Source organism: Mesoplodon densirostris, chromosome 10 (assembly GCF_025265405.1).
Source record: "Mesoplodon densirostris isolate mMesDen1 chromosome 10, mMesDen1 primary haplotype, whole genome shotgun sequence".
Lineage (NCBI taxonomy): Eukaryota > Metazoa > Chordata > Mammalia > Artiodactyla > Ziphiidae > Mesoplodon > Mesoplodon densirostris.
This window is the reverse complement of record NC_082670.1, coordinates 98,735,402-98,752,541: the sequence shown is the minus strand read 5'-3', so window position 1 is coordinate 98,752,541 and position 17,140 is coordinate 98,735,402. Positions and strand designations below refer to the sequence as shown.

The 17,140-nt window shown below is 45.0% G+C and overlaps 1 protein-coding gene across 1 annotated transcript in view; it reads right to left on the bottom strand.

The window, feature by feature from the left end:
• The window catches only part of ITPR1 (inositol 1,4,5-trisphosphate receptor type 1), a 324,401-nt gene that overhangs the window by 31,728 nt on the left and 275,533 nt on the right, over positions 1-17,140 (bottom strand). Inside the window, exons 50-53 of the mRNA XM_060109116.1 lie at positions 16,301-16,423; positions 10,771-10,946; positions 6,127-6,291; positions 560-755 (exon numbers count right to left, since the gene is read on the bottom strand). Of these exons, the coding sequence (XP_059965099.1) occupies positions 560-755; positions 6,127-6,291; positions 10,771-10,946; positions 16,301-16,423 (660 nt within the window). The remainder of the gene's footprint in view (positions 1-559; positions 756-6,126; positions 6,292-10,770; positions 10,947-16,300; positions 16,424-17,140) is intronic.

Sequence of the window (17,140 nt, the reverse complement as noted above, 5' to 3'; positions counted from 1 at the left end):
ATATTCTTCTATATTTTATAAGACATATATGAGCTTTTTAATTAAAAATAAAAATCTACAGATCCTATTGTAGTTATTCTTCTGCAATTTCCTACCATATCTTGGGTACTTTTCCATGAAGGTTTATAAGGACGTACCATATCTGCAGGGTTCACCACACCATGGATGAACCACACTCTAATGAAACACTCCCTTACGTTGAGATTGCTTCCAATGTCACACTGCAATGAACATACTTCTGTACACATCTGTTTCCACATTTTTTTTAAAGGATAAATTCCTAGAGGTAGATTTACCAAGCCAGAGGGATGCATACTCCTATGCTTTCAATATACATGGTCAAACTGTTTTATGAAAATGTTGTACTAGTTTAAAATAGGACTTTAGTAAATAAATTCAACGTAGCATCTGGACACTCACACTTAGCACTGACACGTCATACTGCCCTTTGAATGAAGTGAGCGTTAGGGAGATACCTACATTGCCAAAGTCATCATTTTTAGTTGTAATCAGGAAATACTCCTTTAATATTAAAAAAGTCAGAAGATCCCAAACCCACCTGGAAGAGCGGTTTCATTGGGCAGCCTATCTACTTCCAAGATGAAGTCATCCTTGAAGAAAAGGTAGCCCACTATTGAGAACAAGTAAACCAGGATCAAAGCCAGGACCGCCGTCAAGATGATGGACCGTCCGTTGCGAGTGACGCTTTTAATGACATTAAGCAGAGTCTCTTCTCTGTACACTAAGTCAAAAAGCTTTAAAAACAAACGAAAGGACAACAATGGGACAATTTTAAGAAGCCTCTATATTAGATGGACATCAGTATCCCCTAATGACAACTTTATAATGATTTATAAAGAATTTACCCTTCCGGAAACTCAAAAGCATTATACTCTTAACGTGTTACACCTGCCTGTGTTAACAGTGAAAACCGAGATGGAAAAAAATAAGGAAAATCAAATATAGAGAAGGAGGGTGGGAAACAATAGCAATTTCAAGTTGTTTACATGTAGCTTAGAGGTCTTGGGAATAGAGAAAATACAGGCTCTACCAGTGAGCTGCAGAGGACAAGGGGGAGGAAAGGGATGAGGGGCCTGGTATTCATTTAAGGATTATTCACTGCACTTCTATTAAGGGCCAGCCACTCTGGATATGGGACTGGCTGACCTGCAATGGGCCAGGCCAGGGAGCAGGGACTCTGGAGTGGACAGAGGTTCAAACCTCAGCTCAACCGCTTGCTACCACCAGGACCAGGTACTACCCCCTTCCTCTCGGAGCCTCAGTTTCATCATTTGCAGACTGGAGGAGAGAGACTTATTGTAAAGAATAAATAGACAATGTATAGACAGTGCTTAGCATACAGTCATACTTATGTGCTGAGTCAGTCCACAATTGATGGTAATTATCATTAAATTCCTGACGAAGAGACTGGGCCAAGGTCACACAGGTAGCACACAGCAGGGACGCTGGCGGTGGTAACACGCCAGGAAGCCTAAACCCTTCCTATGGCCCTGGTGGGGCAGAGACCCCCTGCGATTCACAGCGGGTTCACCATCTTGGTGCGCCCTCTGTCCAAGGGGCCTGCGCTTTGCAAGAACTTGGCTTCATAAGAAAGGGAGGCTCCCTGGAGGTACTCAGAGGTATGGGAGACCAGTAGCTGGTTTTCTAGGAACTACAATCTCAGATATTTGGCTGGAGGGCTGGCGGAGAGCCATGAGAGAAGAGATGCATGGTGTTATTCTGGACCTGGGGGGACTAGCTTTCATATGGCCTCTGTGTGGACATCTGATCCTGTCCTGAAGGTCCTGCTTCCACCATGGCTTTGGGGAATGACTGTGCACAGCCAAATGAGTCAGGGGACAAGGGTGTGAATCCTGACTCTGCTTTTAACTTGTTGCAAGCTGTTGATCGGGCCATGAGACCTCTCTGGACCTCAGTCTCTGCATTGGTAAAATCAGTGGACTGAACTAGTTCATCTCTGAGTCCCTTTCAATATAGAATTTTACGTCTGAGTTCATCGTCTGCTCAATTAGCCCCTCTGCCTCCATGAGGCCAGTCTGTGTCCTGAGACCAGTGTGAAGGGCACCGGGCAAAGGAGGACACTTAAAAGGAAGCAAGGAAGAGGCCTTTACTCGATACAAGAGTACAAAGGCTAATGTTGCTGTTAAGGTTGGTTAAATATTTTCCAGCAACCCACCATGAAGCAGCAAGTAAGAGCAACTTCAGACAACAAATGACACTGGTTTTCTGGGGCTAAGAACTGTAGAGATTATACAGCCCCCAAATCACTGAAATGACAAGTAACTTTTTCCTTTTCATTTAGCTATAATTTCTGATTTTAAAACAATGGACATATATCACTTAATAATAAGGAAAAACTTTCTTCTAATTAGAAAATTAGACAAGTTCAATGGAGAAAACTTTGAAAACACAAAAAAGCACAAAGAAAAAACAAAAATCACTAATAACCCCAATATCTATAGACATTTACTCAACAAATTCTCTCCTTCTGACCTTACTACATAATTGAGAAAAGTGTAAGTATGCATACGTATTTTTACAAAAATATTATACCGTAAGCTGGCATACAGTCCGCTTGCTTGGTAAAAAGAATCATAAACATTTTCATGTCAAAAAGATCACCTAGTTAAAGTACCTGCCTGGATGATAGCCTGATTGACAAACTCAGAAACCCTGTGAGGGTGTGATCAAAATAGATATTTTTTCAAATCTAAGTAAATAACTATCATCACAGCTCTGGTTAAAAATAAGCAGTGGTCTGATTTTCTGGATAATACCTTTTCTGTCTTCCTTCTGGTACTTTCACTTATTTTAGATTAGAGATTATTCGAATATGGTCCTGAGGTATTTATAGTCTCTTGATTTTGGGCAATATAGCTGCCACCTCTGTCTATATTTAATAAAAAGAACAATTAGATCTATTTGGATTTCTGAGACCGTTTTCATTTTATATCCATGGATCTTTGTTAAGGAAAGTTTTACTTCATTATGTTTTTAAGCTTTGTTTCTGTTATAATTTTTTCTGAGGAAAAAAATAATAAACCTTATGTCAGTTTCAAAAAAAAAAAAAAAAATGATCACCTAGTATTCCAGTGTATGGAAAAACCACAGTCTACTCAACCAATATCTTTTCCTTTTTTAAACAGTCAAGATGTTTTCAATTATATATCATTAAAAGTAATGCTGTGATGAACACCTCTGCATGTGCCTGTATATATACCTGTCCAGTTATATCTTTTTGGCAAGTTTCCAGAAATGGAACTGCTGGGTCAAATATTATAACACACAATATTGCTCCACTGCTTTCTGGAAAGGCTGTACCAATTTACCCTTACCACTGTTAGAGAACGAGGCCCACTTTCGCGCACCCTCACTAGAAGTGGGCACGATCCTGCTTCTGAACCTTTCCCAACATTACAGGTACAACACGGGGTCACGCTCGTGTTTTAATCAGTATGTCACTGTTTGACATTAGAACACTTCCACGTTTACTGACCATCTGAATTTCTCCTTTTCTTACCTGCCTGCTAACGGACTTTGCACACTTTCATCTTGGGATGTTAATCGTTTGCTAAGGACACAACTTGAATGCAGGCTTGGGACCGGGTTCAGCCAGTCTCGGGGTGAACTTCAATTAGGCCACAGTCGCCCACTCTGCCTTTCCGCCCTGCTGGTGTAGAGCTTTCACGTGACCTGTGGGTTTTCCCTGCTAGAGGTCTCTCTTCAATTCCTTCCTGTCACAGGCTTTCCTCACTTGTGGAATCATGTGAACGGTTTCAGTATTTTGTCTGTGGTTCCCAACAGACACGTTAAATACTGCTTTTGACACCAAAAGGAACACATCACTTGAAGTCACAGAAAGTCAAGGCCCAGATGGCTTAGAAACCCTGCAGAAGCACCTATAAGAAGCGGCCAACCCCAGTCTCATTTGACCCTGGTCAGTCTTTCTCTAAGTGCACTGAGCCGAGGTAGAATCACCAGGAGCTCGGAGCCCCTCTGATCCTTCTGTGACAGGTGAGGGACGGGAAGGCAGGCATGCAGACTGCAATGTGAAATACCGGTTTCACCGAAGCAGGGACTTTTTCACAGGCTCAAATGAAAGGCAGCTCAGGGCCGTGCTTAAGCACTTAGACCCGGGGGTCAACAGGGCTGCGTGGCTGTCGTGGTCTCTGCCCCTGACTTGTGGCGCGACTCTGGGCAGGTGCCTGCCTCACCAGGCTCCACCTGGCCGGTGGTAATTTGCAGAGTTCGTCCGCCTCAAAGGTGGTCGTGAGGGGGGACAGAAAGAGCACACAGGGAACAGTAAGCGACAGTAACTATTCTCTTCTACACCGTGAGGCCCGTGAGGGCTGGGACGACACTGCCTCGTCTCAGCGTGACACCCACCACGTCTAGTTCTGGCATCGGCTGGCACTGCCCATGACCAAAAGAAGACGATTTGATGAACAGAAAAAGAAACAGAGCCAACGGGATATAGATGGTCGGAAAAGTCATTCTCTGCCAGGGCGAGATGGCACTGAAGGGGACTCCCCTACCTCGTGGGAGAGACCCCTCAGCAGGGGTGGGAGAGACCCCGACTCAACTCTGCCCCCCCACTGAGAGAGGACAGGAATTTGTCAGGTTCCGGACTTGAGCCTCCCAGACTCACAAACAGGAACCCCACCCAGGGGTGTTACTGCATGAGACAAAAAGGCTTAGAAATATACACAGAGCTCTAAAGATCTCTGATAGAGAGTGACCAAAATAGGGCACGTAATGGCCATCACAAGTGTATCCAGAGACCTCTTTGCCTAAAACCTCAAAGTACGGCCAGACCTATTTTAAAATGAGGGAAACGAATCCATATCCATATCCCGCAGTCTGCCAACAGCCACCACTAAAGGAAGGAGCTAATCCTGGAGGCCTAAGTGGTGCATCCTTGATGGTGTTTGGCTGGGAGAGGGGAGACAGGATGACAGAGACGGTAATAACAGCCAGCCATCGCTCAGCATTTCTGTGGCGGTGCTGTTCTCAGACCCTGACACGCGAAGTAGCAGAAAATCCCTATGATGGCCCTGCCAGGAAGTGGACTGTTCTCCCCATTTCATAGATGGGGAAACTGAGGCACAGAGCAGTTAAGTCACCAGCCCGGAGACCACATGGACGGCAACTCCTGGAAGTGCCTTCCTTGCTCTGCTTTTTGCAAGTAAATCCCTCGTCGTTTCTTTTTTTTTTTTTGGCTGCACCATGCGGTTTGTGGGATCTTAGTTCCCCAACCAGGGATCGGACCTGCACCCTTGGCAATGAAAGCGCACAGTCCTAACCATTGGACTGCCAGGATATTCCCAAGTCCCTCGTCTTAAGTCAACCCTTAGGCCTTGATCATTTTTTATCATCAGAAACATTCTAATACTTCTTCTGTTCCCTTTATGGATGGTTTTGCTCGCAGAAAGGTCAGTTTTATGCTTCCTGTCATTTGACATAGGTACAATGAAGTGGGTTTTTATCTACAACTCTACAGGTCAAGATTCCCTGTAATGACAGGAGAATAAGCAGATAGAGGTCTGTCATTTAAAAACCTGCTCAGGGGGAAAATAATGGAAAATCAAGACATTTAACCACTCGGCTCAGACTGGAACACAACTTCTGTTGAAAAGGTCTCCTGGATCAATAAATCTCGCAAGCTCATTGTCATGGGTCTTGGGTCTTTGAAAATGGCTCCTGTTCTTATTGGCACTACATGTTTTCACTGGAAAATGGATCCCATGAGAGCTGTCAGAAGGTGATAGTCACAAAAACATTCTCCTTGTAAGTGCTGGCTGAGGCCAAGAAATCAGACAGACAAAGGTGCACATGGAGGCAACATCTCCTGACCCAGATGGCGGGCATCATCTATCATCATGATCATGCAGTGTGATCGTGCACCTCCTGGGTTCCTGATAGCTGACCTGCTCCCTGGGTAGCTTTCCTCTCCAGATGCCCCAAACGCTGTGTACAGGGCGGGCTATGACCTCACAGACCAGGCACACCAGTCACCATGACAAAGAGGGGTCTGTGAGGGGAGGAACGACAGAGGATGCTCTCCTAGTTGCCCACATGTAAAATCTTTCAACACCAGCAACTCACCAGCAAACTGTAGAAGAATTCATGGACGAAGAGCCCCATGGCGCAGATCAGCAGATACAGCAAATGATAAAGGAACTCAACATCCAGAACCATGGCTCGGTAGCCTCTGGTGAATGTTCCACAGTTGCCCACAAAGCTCATGAGAAAGATGATTTTATTGCAGACCTGACAGAAATGACAGCAACAGTCAGACAAGCACGGACCAGGCGGAACTCGAGACTCTTCACGAGAGCCGAGGGCAGTTTGCCCCCAAGCGTCTCTCAGCGCCTGTGCCCAAACCAAAGCTTCCTTTTGCACCCAGGGCCCACCGAACGCGCGGAGAACTGTGCTGCGGATCAAAGTCATTTCGTTACTTTGCTTTTCAGGCATATGGCAAGTGAATGTGACAGTCAAATAACTTCATGTGCAACACTAATCAAGTGGCATTGGTAAGTGACACAAACAAAATTAACACATACTGAAATTATGATTTTCCAGATGAGATATGAATCATTTCTAACATCCTTACATGAGTTAGTCAAACACAGAAGTCACCTCAATCCACGAACCCTGTGATCAGCATGATTAAAAGTGTTTTCTAACTTTCTGTTACAGTCTAGGCATTAGAGGGTTGCAATTTAATGAGAAGCAGCCAGCTCTTGTCATCCACGGCTCCTAATTTTACAGGGAAAATGAGAATTCTCTTGGGGTGGGCAGGGGAAAGTAAGTGACTTGTGGATGAGTTCTGTTCCCCTGCCCCCTTTCTGGGAATAACAACTTCTTTTTTTTTTTCTTTTGGTGATGAAAGTTAAATTTATTGTGGTATTCATTTTGTAACTCATATACATATCAAATCAAAATGTTGTACACCTGAAACTAATACAATATTATATGTCAATTACATCTCAATAAAAAGTTAAAAAATTATGAAAAGTATGTAACCTTATTAATAAGCAAAGAAATGTGATTTTCCTGATTTCTTCCTTTTCATAAACTCATATTTCATTGAAATAGTCATATATATATGGTAAAAGTAATAGCATTTTTTCCCAATAGCATAAAAGAGTATAAAGAATAAATGTAAGTCTCCCTCCCAACCTATACTATCAGATCCCCTCCCACTCTCCAAGAAGACTACTCTTATCCCCCAGAAGGAGCCACACTGGGACCTCGTAAAGTGCCAACGCTTGGTCCTTCTTGGGTTGGGAATAACTTCTATTTTTCCTCTGGGAATCCATCCCTTCCCATGTATCGGTCCTTGAGGTCTGGGTGGGGCTCCATCCTGGCCAGTCGGAATTATGGCAATCCCCTGGCGACGACTGGTTCACGGATAGGCACGTGACCAAATAGAGTCAATGACACCCACTGAGATCCTTCCTGGGACTGCAGCGTAAGACAACTTTGTTCTTTACCCCTGACCTTGGACCTGACAGAAAGTGAGCTCTGAGGCTGCTGGCATCCATCCTGCATTACCATGGAGCCCAAGCGTACCACCAGCACCGAACCAAAAGAGAGGAACTGAACCCTGACGCTACTGTCCAGCCTCCTGAATTCAGCTACACCTGAAGCCAGGGCCTAGGATTCTCAGTCACATTTTCTCCTTTGCTTATATTAGCGTGGATTAGGTTTTCTGACCCCTGCAACTGAAGGCTGACCTACTGTATAACAGAGTCCCACCTTTGAGAGAAACCCCATGACTGAAGTCTGCCTATAGCAACATGCTGCTAGAAAAACCTGAATCAGGAGAAAGGTGGAGAGAATGCGCTTCGGCTGCACTTGGTAAAACCATCTCCTGCTACCCGAGCTAGCTTGGCCACAGGTGCTGGGGAAGCGGTGCCAGTTAATCTGGTGGGTCAGTGCAAGCGAGCTTCTCGGCAATCAGATAAGGGGGGAAGCCAACACCCACGGAGAAGGTTCGGCTTTCTCAGACAGGCTAACCTTTCAATCCACCAGGTCTTTTTCTTCTAATATTCTAAACTTTGCCAGTGTAGGGTCTTTTTTAGGGTGAGAAAGCATCATTCATTCTGAAAGAACTGTGTTGCTGGGGTTTCAGAGAGGGGGGGGGGGAAAAAAGGCCACGCTCTGGTTGACATTCCAGGACCCCACACCAGCCCAGGCACCTGCGGTATTAACAACAGAGCAGTCCACTTCACCGGAGTCCACTCTCCCCTTTAACTTCCGCCCCCGTTTTCTCTGTTGCTTCACCAGCAACTGTCTCCTATTCATGGTCTTAGTCTGCTGTCCCCACTTCCTACGGACCCCGCTTTGGTTAGTGTCAGATGTGGCTATTGGTCCCAGCTCTCTACTGCAGCAGCTCTCCCCACGTCCCCAGGGATTCTCCAGGGCACACACAGCCGTCTTGCCCTGTCCACTCCTAGCACCCAACCCCAGCTCCTGCAGCACCCTTCTCACCACCGTCCCTGCACGTGGCTGCCAGGATACCACCCTGGGCTGTTTCCCCAGCTCTTAGATCTCCAACATTCCTTCACTGTGTGTCCACAGCTGCTATTCCTTCTCCCATTGCTGCATGTAAACGTTCCTCTTTTGTTATCCCCTCTGAGTAATTGTTTACTGTTTCAGCTCCCCCACCCCACCCCCCACCCCCGAGCTAATGGTATTATGAATGGTCATTAATTATCCAAACGGAGTCTTTCTCCCAACTGATTTATGTTAAAGAGAAAACTATGGAATGATCAAAGGCCAGAGAAACAAAAGAATTAACTTGCAGAAGACAACCTCTAAAATACTGAGTGTTTTTTCCTTTTACTTATTTGTTTCTCCTGTATTTCTTTCTTAAAAAGCTTCCTCTCACTGCAGGTGAAGCCTGCATTTCCTGCTTCAACGCTGATGGGGCTCTGTCATTCTGGTCATGCCCGATTTCCAAACATCAGACCCAACATTAATAGCTTGTCTTGTTACCCCAAGCCCAGTGAGCCAACAATTTTGGTCTATTTTCACCCTGAAAACCAGGTCCTGCATGACTTCGTTTTAGCTGGAGGCATCATTCTTCTCCCAGCCTCCCGTGACTAAAAACCTGGAGTTATACTTGCCTCCTTCATCACCCAGTCAAGACAGTGATACCTTCTTTGCCTGGAGAAAAGGACCCAGACCAAGCCCCGCACTGCTTTCAGGCTAAGGCTCAGACCCTGCGCCCACCACGTGTCACTGTTCCCTCCGAAGCTCTGACATGTGTACCTTCCTTCTTCTCTGTTATGACCAAGATGCAGGCTCGTCACACGTAACTGAAAGCCCTGCTAGAGGCCCTAACTGGTCCCCCAACCCCCTGCTCAAATCCGTGTATATTCATGCCACTACCAAGGGAATTTTCTCAACCACTGAATTGAGAAAAACCCTGAATCATTTCCCACTATTGGGAATAGAATTTCCCAACCTATATTCTATACAACACTTATTCCAAGTGATACTTTACAAAAAACGTGGGCAAATAAGTTCGGGAAACACGAATACCCGGTGTCCCTTTCTTCCAGATTCATAACCCGTATCAGCAGGTTAAAGTCTCAGAAATGCTACCGTGAAAAACCTTTCATGTTGCTTAACCCAGCATTTCGCGCATGGATTTGACCAAGGAACGCTCTTTTCACCTACGATTTATCAACTTGGAACACACTGCCCTGGAGGATGAAGCCCCAGTGCGTCTTCCTGAAATGCAGGGCCCAGGTTCCCTGTACAGGATCAGGCCCTACGTGTCAGTACGTGAGCCACAGAGGAGGCGAAGCGCAACGGGTGGCCGTCTCCTGAGCAGGCCCGGGCTCCCCTCGCCACTGTGGCCTGTGGGGAAGATGCTCCGCTCAACCCCTGCTTCCTGGCCCCACCGTCTCCATTCTTCAAGACAAAACTTCAGCCCTGCCCCCTTCTCCCCTAGCGCCCTTTTGCTGCCTCTGCCATCTGAACAGCCACTGGGGGACATTTATGATTGCCCTCAATTACTGGGTTCACCTTTTTTGCAGTATCACTTCCACTTTTGAACAGTGACCTCAGTTTCCTTATACATTCAGGGCAGAAACCTCTGGAAGGCAGTTTTAGATCCCCACATGTCCCAATTTGTTCCTTTTTTTCACCAGGAAACCTCTCCAATTTATGGCTTTATATCAGCTGTGTCCATTTCCTAGGAATTCCGCAGATGGAGCTGGCACCTACCCGTCCACAGCGGTGAAACAGCATTTCCAAATGTCACTACTGACTTTGAGGTGACTCTCCTTGATTCTCCTCTTACCTCTCCCCCAGCTCCATCTCTGTCAACAGTTCCTCCTGCTTCTCTGCGGTCCTCACCAGAACTGGGTGCTGTGTTAACATTCGGTCATTTGACTTACTGGCTCAAATCTCTCGTCCTAGCACACCTTTGACCTGATTGGCAAAACTAACCCAGATCTCAACTTCTCTCCCTTTGTCTGCCTAATTCTGAGAGGAATATTCCCTGAAAATGAGACTGCCGGTGCCCGGAGAGTACGTTAAGAGGTTCACCGTCTCGTGAGGAGGGGAAGAGGGAGACGGCCACCCGCAGCTCTCCTTGCTTCCACTATTTTAACAGTTGACCCAGATAATATTTTTCGGCACCGGAAGCACAGGCCAAGATTCTGGAGAGGACGGAAGGCATTCCTACTTGTACGTAATCAAAAAAGTGGCGATGAAGGTATTCATACTTACATTGAAAGCTCCCAGAAGAAACAACGTGGGTTGTAACCCGACCGAAAATATCAACCGGAGAATTGTGGAAGCGATTAAGGCCCGGATGCCGTGGGGCTTGGGGAGGGCAATGACGATGGCCAGAGATATGAGCATGGCTGTCCACAGCAGCCCTGACCAGTGTGGCTCCAAGGTTCCTGAAAAGACAAGGCAGGGCTCTCAGAGACCAGAGCTTTCACCGGGTACAGGTGACAGTCCAAAACAGGTGTAACGTCATTTTCTTCAACCGCCTCTCTGGCCTCGTGTGTCCCAACCCTCACGTCCAGTTCTCTGCCCCAGACGTAACCAATCACATCCATGTTTTCTTACCTGCAAGCCTTCTACTGATACATGTTCCTTCTACCTGGGAAATTCTCTCCCTTTCCCACTCGTGTTAAGTCTTAGCTTCGATGTCACCTCTTCTAGGAAGTCTCCTCCTCACAAACATGCCACGTGCTCCTTCCTTCTCTGATTCTTGTACCCCTGGTCATCCCTAGGGGACACTGTTCTCTAGCGGTCACTGCCCCCTCCCTAAACCCCATCCCCACCAGACTCCTAATTCCCCAAGGGAAGCACTGGGCACCCAGTAGGCACCCATCAAATGAGTTTGTTCCATGAGCAAAACTCATACATGTGTCACACTTTACTCTTAGGGGAAGCAAGCTGGAAGAATAAACTTCTAATTTCTATTAAAAGTATGCTAAGGAAAATTGCAGGTCCCCTGCCTGCATCCGATTTCTTCAAGGCAAGGAGGAAGGCAACTTCCATATCATTAGCATCATCCTACAATTAGATTATCCTTGTAGTCAAAGAGCTTCTACCAGTTTTTGTCATCTCTTGCTATTGCAAGTTCTATTTAGAGTGTCCCACGAGACGGCTTGGTTATATAACATGAGCCAACAGGGCTAAAAATAAGGTTCTGTAAAACACTCATTAAAAAAAAAAACACCCCTATTTCAAATGCTGTCACATTTTGAGTTTCCTTCAGATGTAAACAAGTAGCACTACATGATTAAGGCCACTTATATAAAGGAGTTTCAATTCTCCAGAACTGCCGGGACTGAAGCGCCGCCCGGGAAAGAGACGCCCTGGCAGGTTCCAGCTCTTCCACGAGCCTGCTGGCTGTCCTAGTTCATTTCGTCCACACCTGCTGAGACTCACTTTCTCTCTGAAAACGGTTCCCCTAACCCCAGCCACCTACCTCTTCCCTTTGGATATCCTTCAAAGGTAAACCTCATTAGGAATGGGCACCAAGAGGCAGAAGCTTCTCAGAATTCAGGAAGGAGTGCATATTGGGGCCTAGGTGTCCCTTGCTGTGCATTTAACAATTGTGAGATATTGTATTAAGCCATTTACGCTGATTATCATTTATTTAACCCTCTTGATCACCCTATGAGGTTGCTATTATCATCTCCATTTTACCCCAGAGGAAACGGAATCTTGGGCTAAGTATCTTGCCTAAGGTGACACAGCATATACCAGGAGTATATACGCCCCTGGAGGAATGGTCCTTAACGATCATTAAAAAAAAAATCCATCCGTTTTAAAGTGCACATTTTGATGACTTCTGGCAGTGTGTATAGTCATAGGACCTCATGTAACTGCCAACACAATCAAAATATAAACAACTTCATCACCCTAAGAGGTTTCCTTGTGCCCTTTGCAACTGATGCCTTCCCCCATCTCCAATGCCAGGCAAATATGGACCTGCTTTCTACCACTGCAGCTTTGCATTTTCCAGAATTTCATGAAATGAGAAAAATAGTCATATTTGTAGGTAGTCTTTTTAATTCTTTCACTTAACAAAATTTTTAAGATCCATTCAGGTTACTGTGTATATTAATAGTTTGTTCTTTCTACTGCTGAATAGTATTCTGTAATATGAATATACCACCATTGATTTATCCACTTAACAATTAATGGATATTTGGGCTGTTTCCAGTTTGGAGTTGCTACAAATAATGCAACTGGAAACAACCAAGTACAAATCTTGGGGTGGGTGTATGTTCTCACTTCTCTTGGACAAAAACACGGAAGTAGATTTTGGGATCCTAAGTACATGCTTAACTTTAGAAGACCTAACCATACTGTTTTCCAAACTGATGGTACCATTTTCCCTTCCCATCAGTAATATATGGGAGTTCCACTTGCTCCACATCATCACCAATACTTGGTATGGTCAGTTTTTCTAATTTTAACCATTCTAGTAGGTTTCTAGTAATATGTCATGGTGGTTTTCATTTGCATTTCTCTAATAACTACTGATGCCGAATATCTTTTTATGTGCTTCTTGGCCATTCATATGTCTTTTTTGTGTGAAGTAACTGATCAAATCTTCTGCCCACTGTTTTAGTTAGGAAATCTTTTTATTGTTGAGTTGTAAGAGTTCTTTATATATTCTGGATATAAGCCTTTTGTCTGATGTATGATTTGTAAGTATTTTCTCCCAGCCTGTGGCTTGCCTTTCATTTTCTTAAGCACTTGATTATCATCTTAAACTGCTCTTAAGAGCTCAGTGTAATAAATGTGACCAGTACAACACATGTACTCAAATCCTGAAGGGGACAGTATAAAAACCTGCTGTCTTCCCACTATAAAAACAGAGGTGAAAATTAATGCTAGATTCCAAATAAACAATTATAGAAAGACTTCTTTGAGACAACTGGAGAAACATGAATATGGACAGGCTATGACATGATTTACTGTTAGTTTTGTTAGATATGATAATGGTATGGTGATTATACACATTTTAAAATATTCTTAGAAGTTAGAGATGCACAGTGAAATATCTATGGGCAAAATGACAAGATGTCTAGACTTCTTTAAAATCTTGCAGAAAATACAGTAGGAGTATAAATGAAACAAAACTGGCAAAATGTTGGTAATCGTTAAAGCTGGGCTTATGGGTATATGGCAGCTTATTATACTGTTCTTTCTACTTGTCTATATATTTGAAATTTTCAACAGTAAGAAAGTTTAAAAAGTAGTACTTTATGTGCTTTAATCATCATGCCATGTTTACAAATTCAGTATGAAATCTGAAGATGCCCAATTTTCATGCTTTTCAAAGACACTGTGACTCATCAGTTCTGATAAAGGGGGAAAATGATACTTCTAAAAAGGAGCTTTTAAGGCCACAGTGTCCTTGGCAGCCGCAAGCCTTGGAAGTCACAGAGCCACATCGGCACACATAGCAAGGTAATTACACACCTGAAAGAGGGACATTTTGGAAATCCTGGTTTCAGGATTCAATGAGCAGAAATATTGCTCTCAAAGAAATACTTTCAGGTAACCAATCAGATTTTGTTTCTAGACCGGGCTAACACAACCCTCCTCTTGAAGACGGTCAACAGTGAGTACAGAAGATGCCCCTGACACATCTTCCAAAAGAAAAAAATAAATCCCTCTGAGTGAGTGGATGTGTTTGAGGTGATCTCAGTCACTGCATAATGGAAAGGGCTTCCTTAGGTTGGATCAACCTTGTTCTCTCCAAGGACATCTAATTACATTTTCTGTTGAGTCTATCTGCATGAAGTTCTAAAGCCAATGCTGCCAAAACAGAAAGCCAGGGTTGATGCCACCTTGAGTGCCACCACTGTAAAGTTGGAAGGACCTTTAAGAATCATTGCATCCAGTAGTTCTTGAACTTGGATGGGCAAGAAACAGGATGCTCCAGAGATCCTGACTAGGTCAGCAACTATCTTCTCCTGACCTCTACAGGAATTTCCAAATCCACACTTAGGTTTCACAACTACTGGTTCAATTTAAGCACCTCTTAACAGAGAGGATAAGGAGAACTAATTGAAATGGCTCGCCCAGAGTCACGTGGCAGGTTGAGTGGCAGAGCCAGGCCTAGACACGAAGTCTGGACTTTGTAAATCTAGCTGTTCCACTGGATGAGGCTTATCATTGAAGAGGAGAGAGGTGTCAATGAACTGGCCCCAGCACTGGCCTCAAACCTGCCACAAGTGACCAGCGAAGAAAATGGCCAAGATATATTAAAAAAATCAATTTTAAATATTTTTAAAGAAGTGGAGGGTAAAATGAAAACACATCCAAAGTAACAGTTGAAGAATATGCTATGAGGTGCACAACAGCTCCCCAGAGGTGAAGAGAGGCCTGGGCTCCGTCCCCTCCACCTAAGCCCTTGGTTGACCACTTTGCGCTCTGACCTCTGCTGACTGGCAGCCTGATGAAGGCAGACGTCCCCCAGGGGGAGCACCCTGCAGCCCTGTGGACCTGCCCAACTTTGCAGCCAAGGACACTTATGATTCCTGATATTGCATTTTAAAGGAAAATGCCCCTTGGGCTTGTGTTTAAGTACGGCTTTGGGGGGGAGAAACATCACTTAAATGGAGCCTTCAACATAGCTTCAGGCCAAACAGAAAAGCTAACGCCTCAAATGGGTAAGTTAGACACATCACAGAACATACGACCACTTTCAAATCTGACCTTAAATTTACTTCCATTACGTTTATGACATCTGCATTATTAAATCCAGAGCTGAGCCTGGAATTTACCTCTGCACTGTTCCTGGTTTTTTTTGGTTGTTTTTTGGTCTTACTTTTGGGCTCTTCATCCCATTATGTTTCACACAAGGTGGCTCCTGGCAGGTTGTGACATACATATGGGAGGTGATCTGCCAAAAAGCTCTGATGAGAAATTGAGCTGAAAAGTAGGCCTCCCAGGAGGCTGTAGCAGGTGTCAGAAAAGTAGGCCATAGATGTTTAATAGAAGAGGAGCTTCCGCCAACCCCCAGAACCCCACACGCATAAATGTCTCCAGAGAGCTGTTACGCAAACCGGGAGCCCCAAACAGAAAAATGCCCCTCCTGATCGGCTTGCCTTTTCTCAGCAAAATGTGCAGAATGTGCATACAGGTGACTGGAAGGAGACAGTGGTGGGGGAAATCCATCAAGACCATGGACAGCACGTTTCATTATGTGAATAATGGCATGTAGCTCTTAATAGACTAAACAGCAAGGATGTGCCGTCTGCAGTCACTCAAGCCCTGCTTCACCTTACCTCTTGTCAAAAAAAAAAAAAAAAATTCCAGAGATTTCTTACCAATTCTTGAGCCTGAAATCAATTTCACAAGTATGGCATGGGCAAAAAACATCTACTGGACTGAGCATCAAAATATCTATGTGCTACGGTTAGCTCGGTCGCTAACTGGCTGTGTGACTTTGGCTAAATCTCAGCTTCTCTGGCAAACAGTTTCCCAACATATAAAACAAGGAGGCTGACTAAGATGAACTCTTACAGTTTTAATACTGTATATAGCTTCCTCTCTTTCTTTCCTGGTAAATAAATACGGACATACGATTTATATTGTTTCAAGTTAGATTTAAAAATAAACCCATGGTAAAAGCTACACTCTCATTCGGTCTGAAAATGGGTAACTGGGATCCCATCACTTGCACCAGTACTTCCAGGGGTCACGTTTAAGATGCAAGTCACAGCCTTCCTGCTGCTTCTGGAATTTTCCTGGAAGTTAAAGATATGGGTGGTACCTCCTCGGACTCCTTTAAATGGGTAGAAAAAGGCCACAAGCAGATTCATCAGGACAGCCAGGTTGAATGAAATGCTGCTCCAGAAAGACATGTTGCGGGCACACCAATACAGAACGGGCTGGGCTGTGGAAACAAGGAAAGAGCCCCGTGAGGTGCAAGACTGCAAAAGTCAGAACACTGGGAACCCACATGGCCCTCCCGCTCCACCCCTACAAGTCCACTTTTGTTCCCAGTTTTTACCACAACAGTAAAAACGATCGTTTGTTTTGAAGGTGATTCATAGGCTCAGAACGACACCAGATTGGTTTGTTTCTGTTTAGAGGACTTACTGGAACAGAAGATGTATTGGGGGCTACGAAGGAGAAGAAAGGGGAAACGTTGGAGCATCTAAAAACCCTGCGTGCCCCTGTCAACACCATCAGTTATGGAATCTTGGGGGTTATCCAGGGTTCATGCGCCGAGTCCTCAGTTGCCCCTGGGGTGCTGGGACTGAAGGAGATGCCTGAGGAGACCCGAAAATTCAATGAGACTTTGAGAAGTGGGGGGCGCTGGTTGTGGGGGCGGGACACACAGCATTCAGAGTTGGCCCAGCTGGGCCCCAGGCTAGGAACAACGTTACCTCTTCCACACTCCTCCCTTGCTCGAAATTCTTCACCAACTCACTGGTGACTAAAAGCAAGATAATGATCCCTTTCCCAACACCAGGTCATCTGCCATGTTCCTGAAGTCTGGGGATCATTCTTGGCGGGGCGGGCAGAGGAACTGGGAGTGGGACTTCTGCCTGGACGGTCAGCAGTGGAGCTCCCATTTGCAAAGGCTACAGTAGAGAAAGGATGTGGA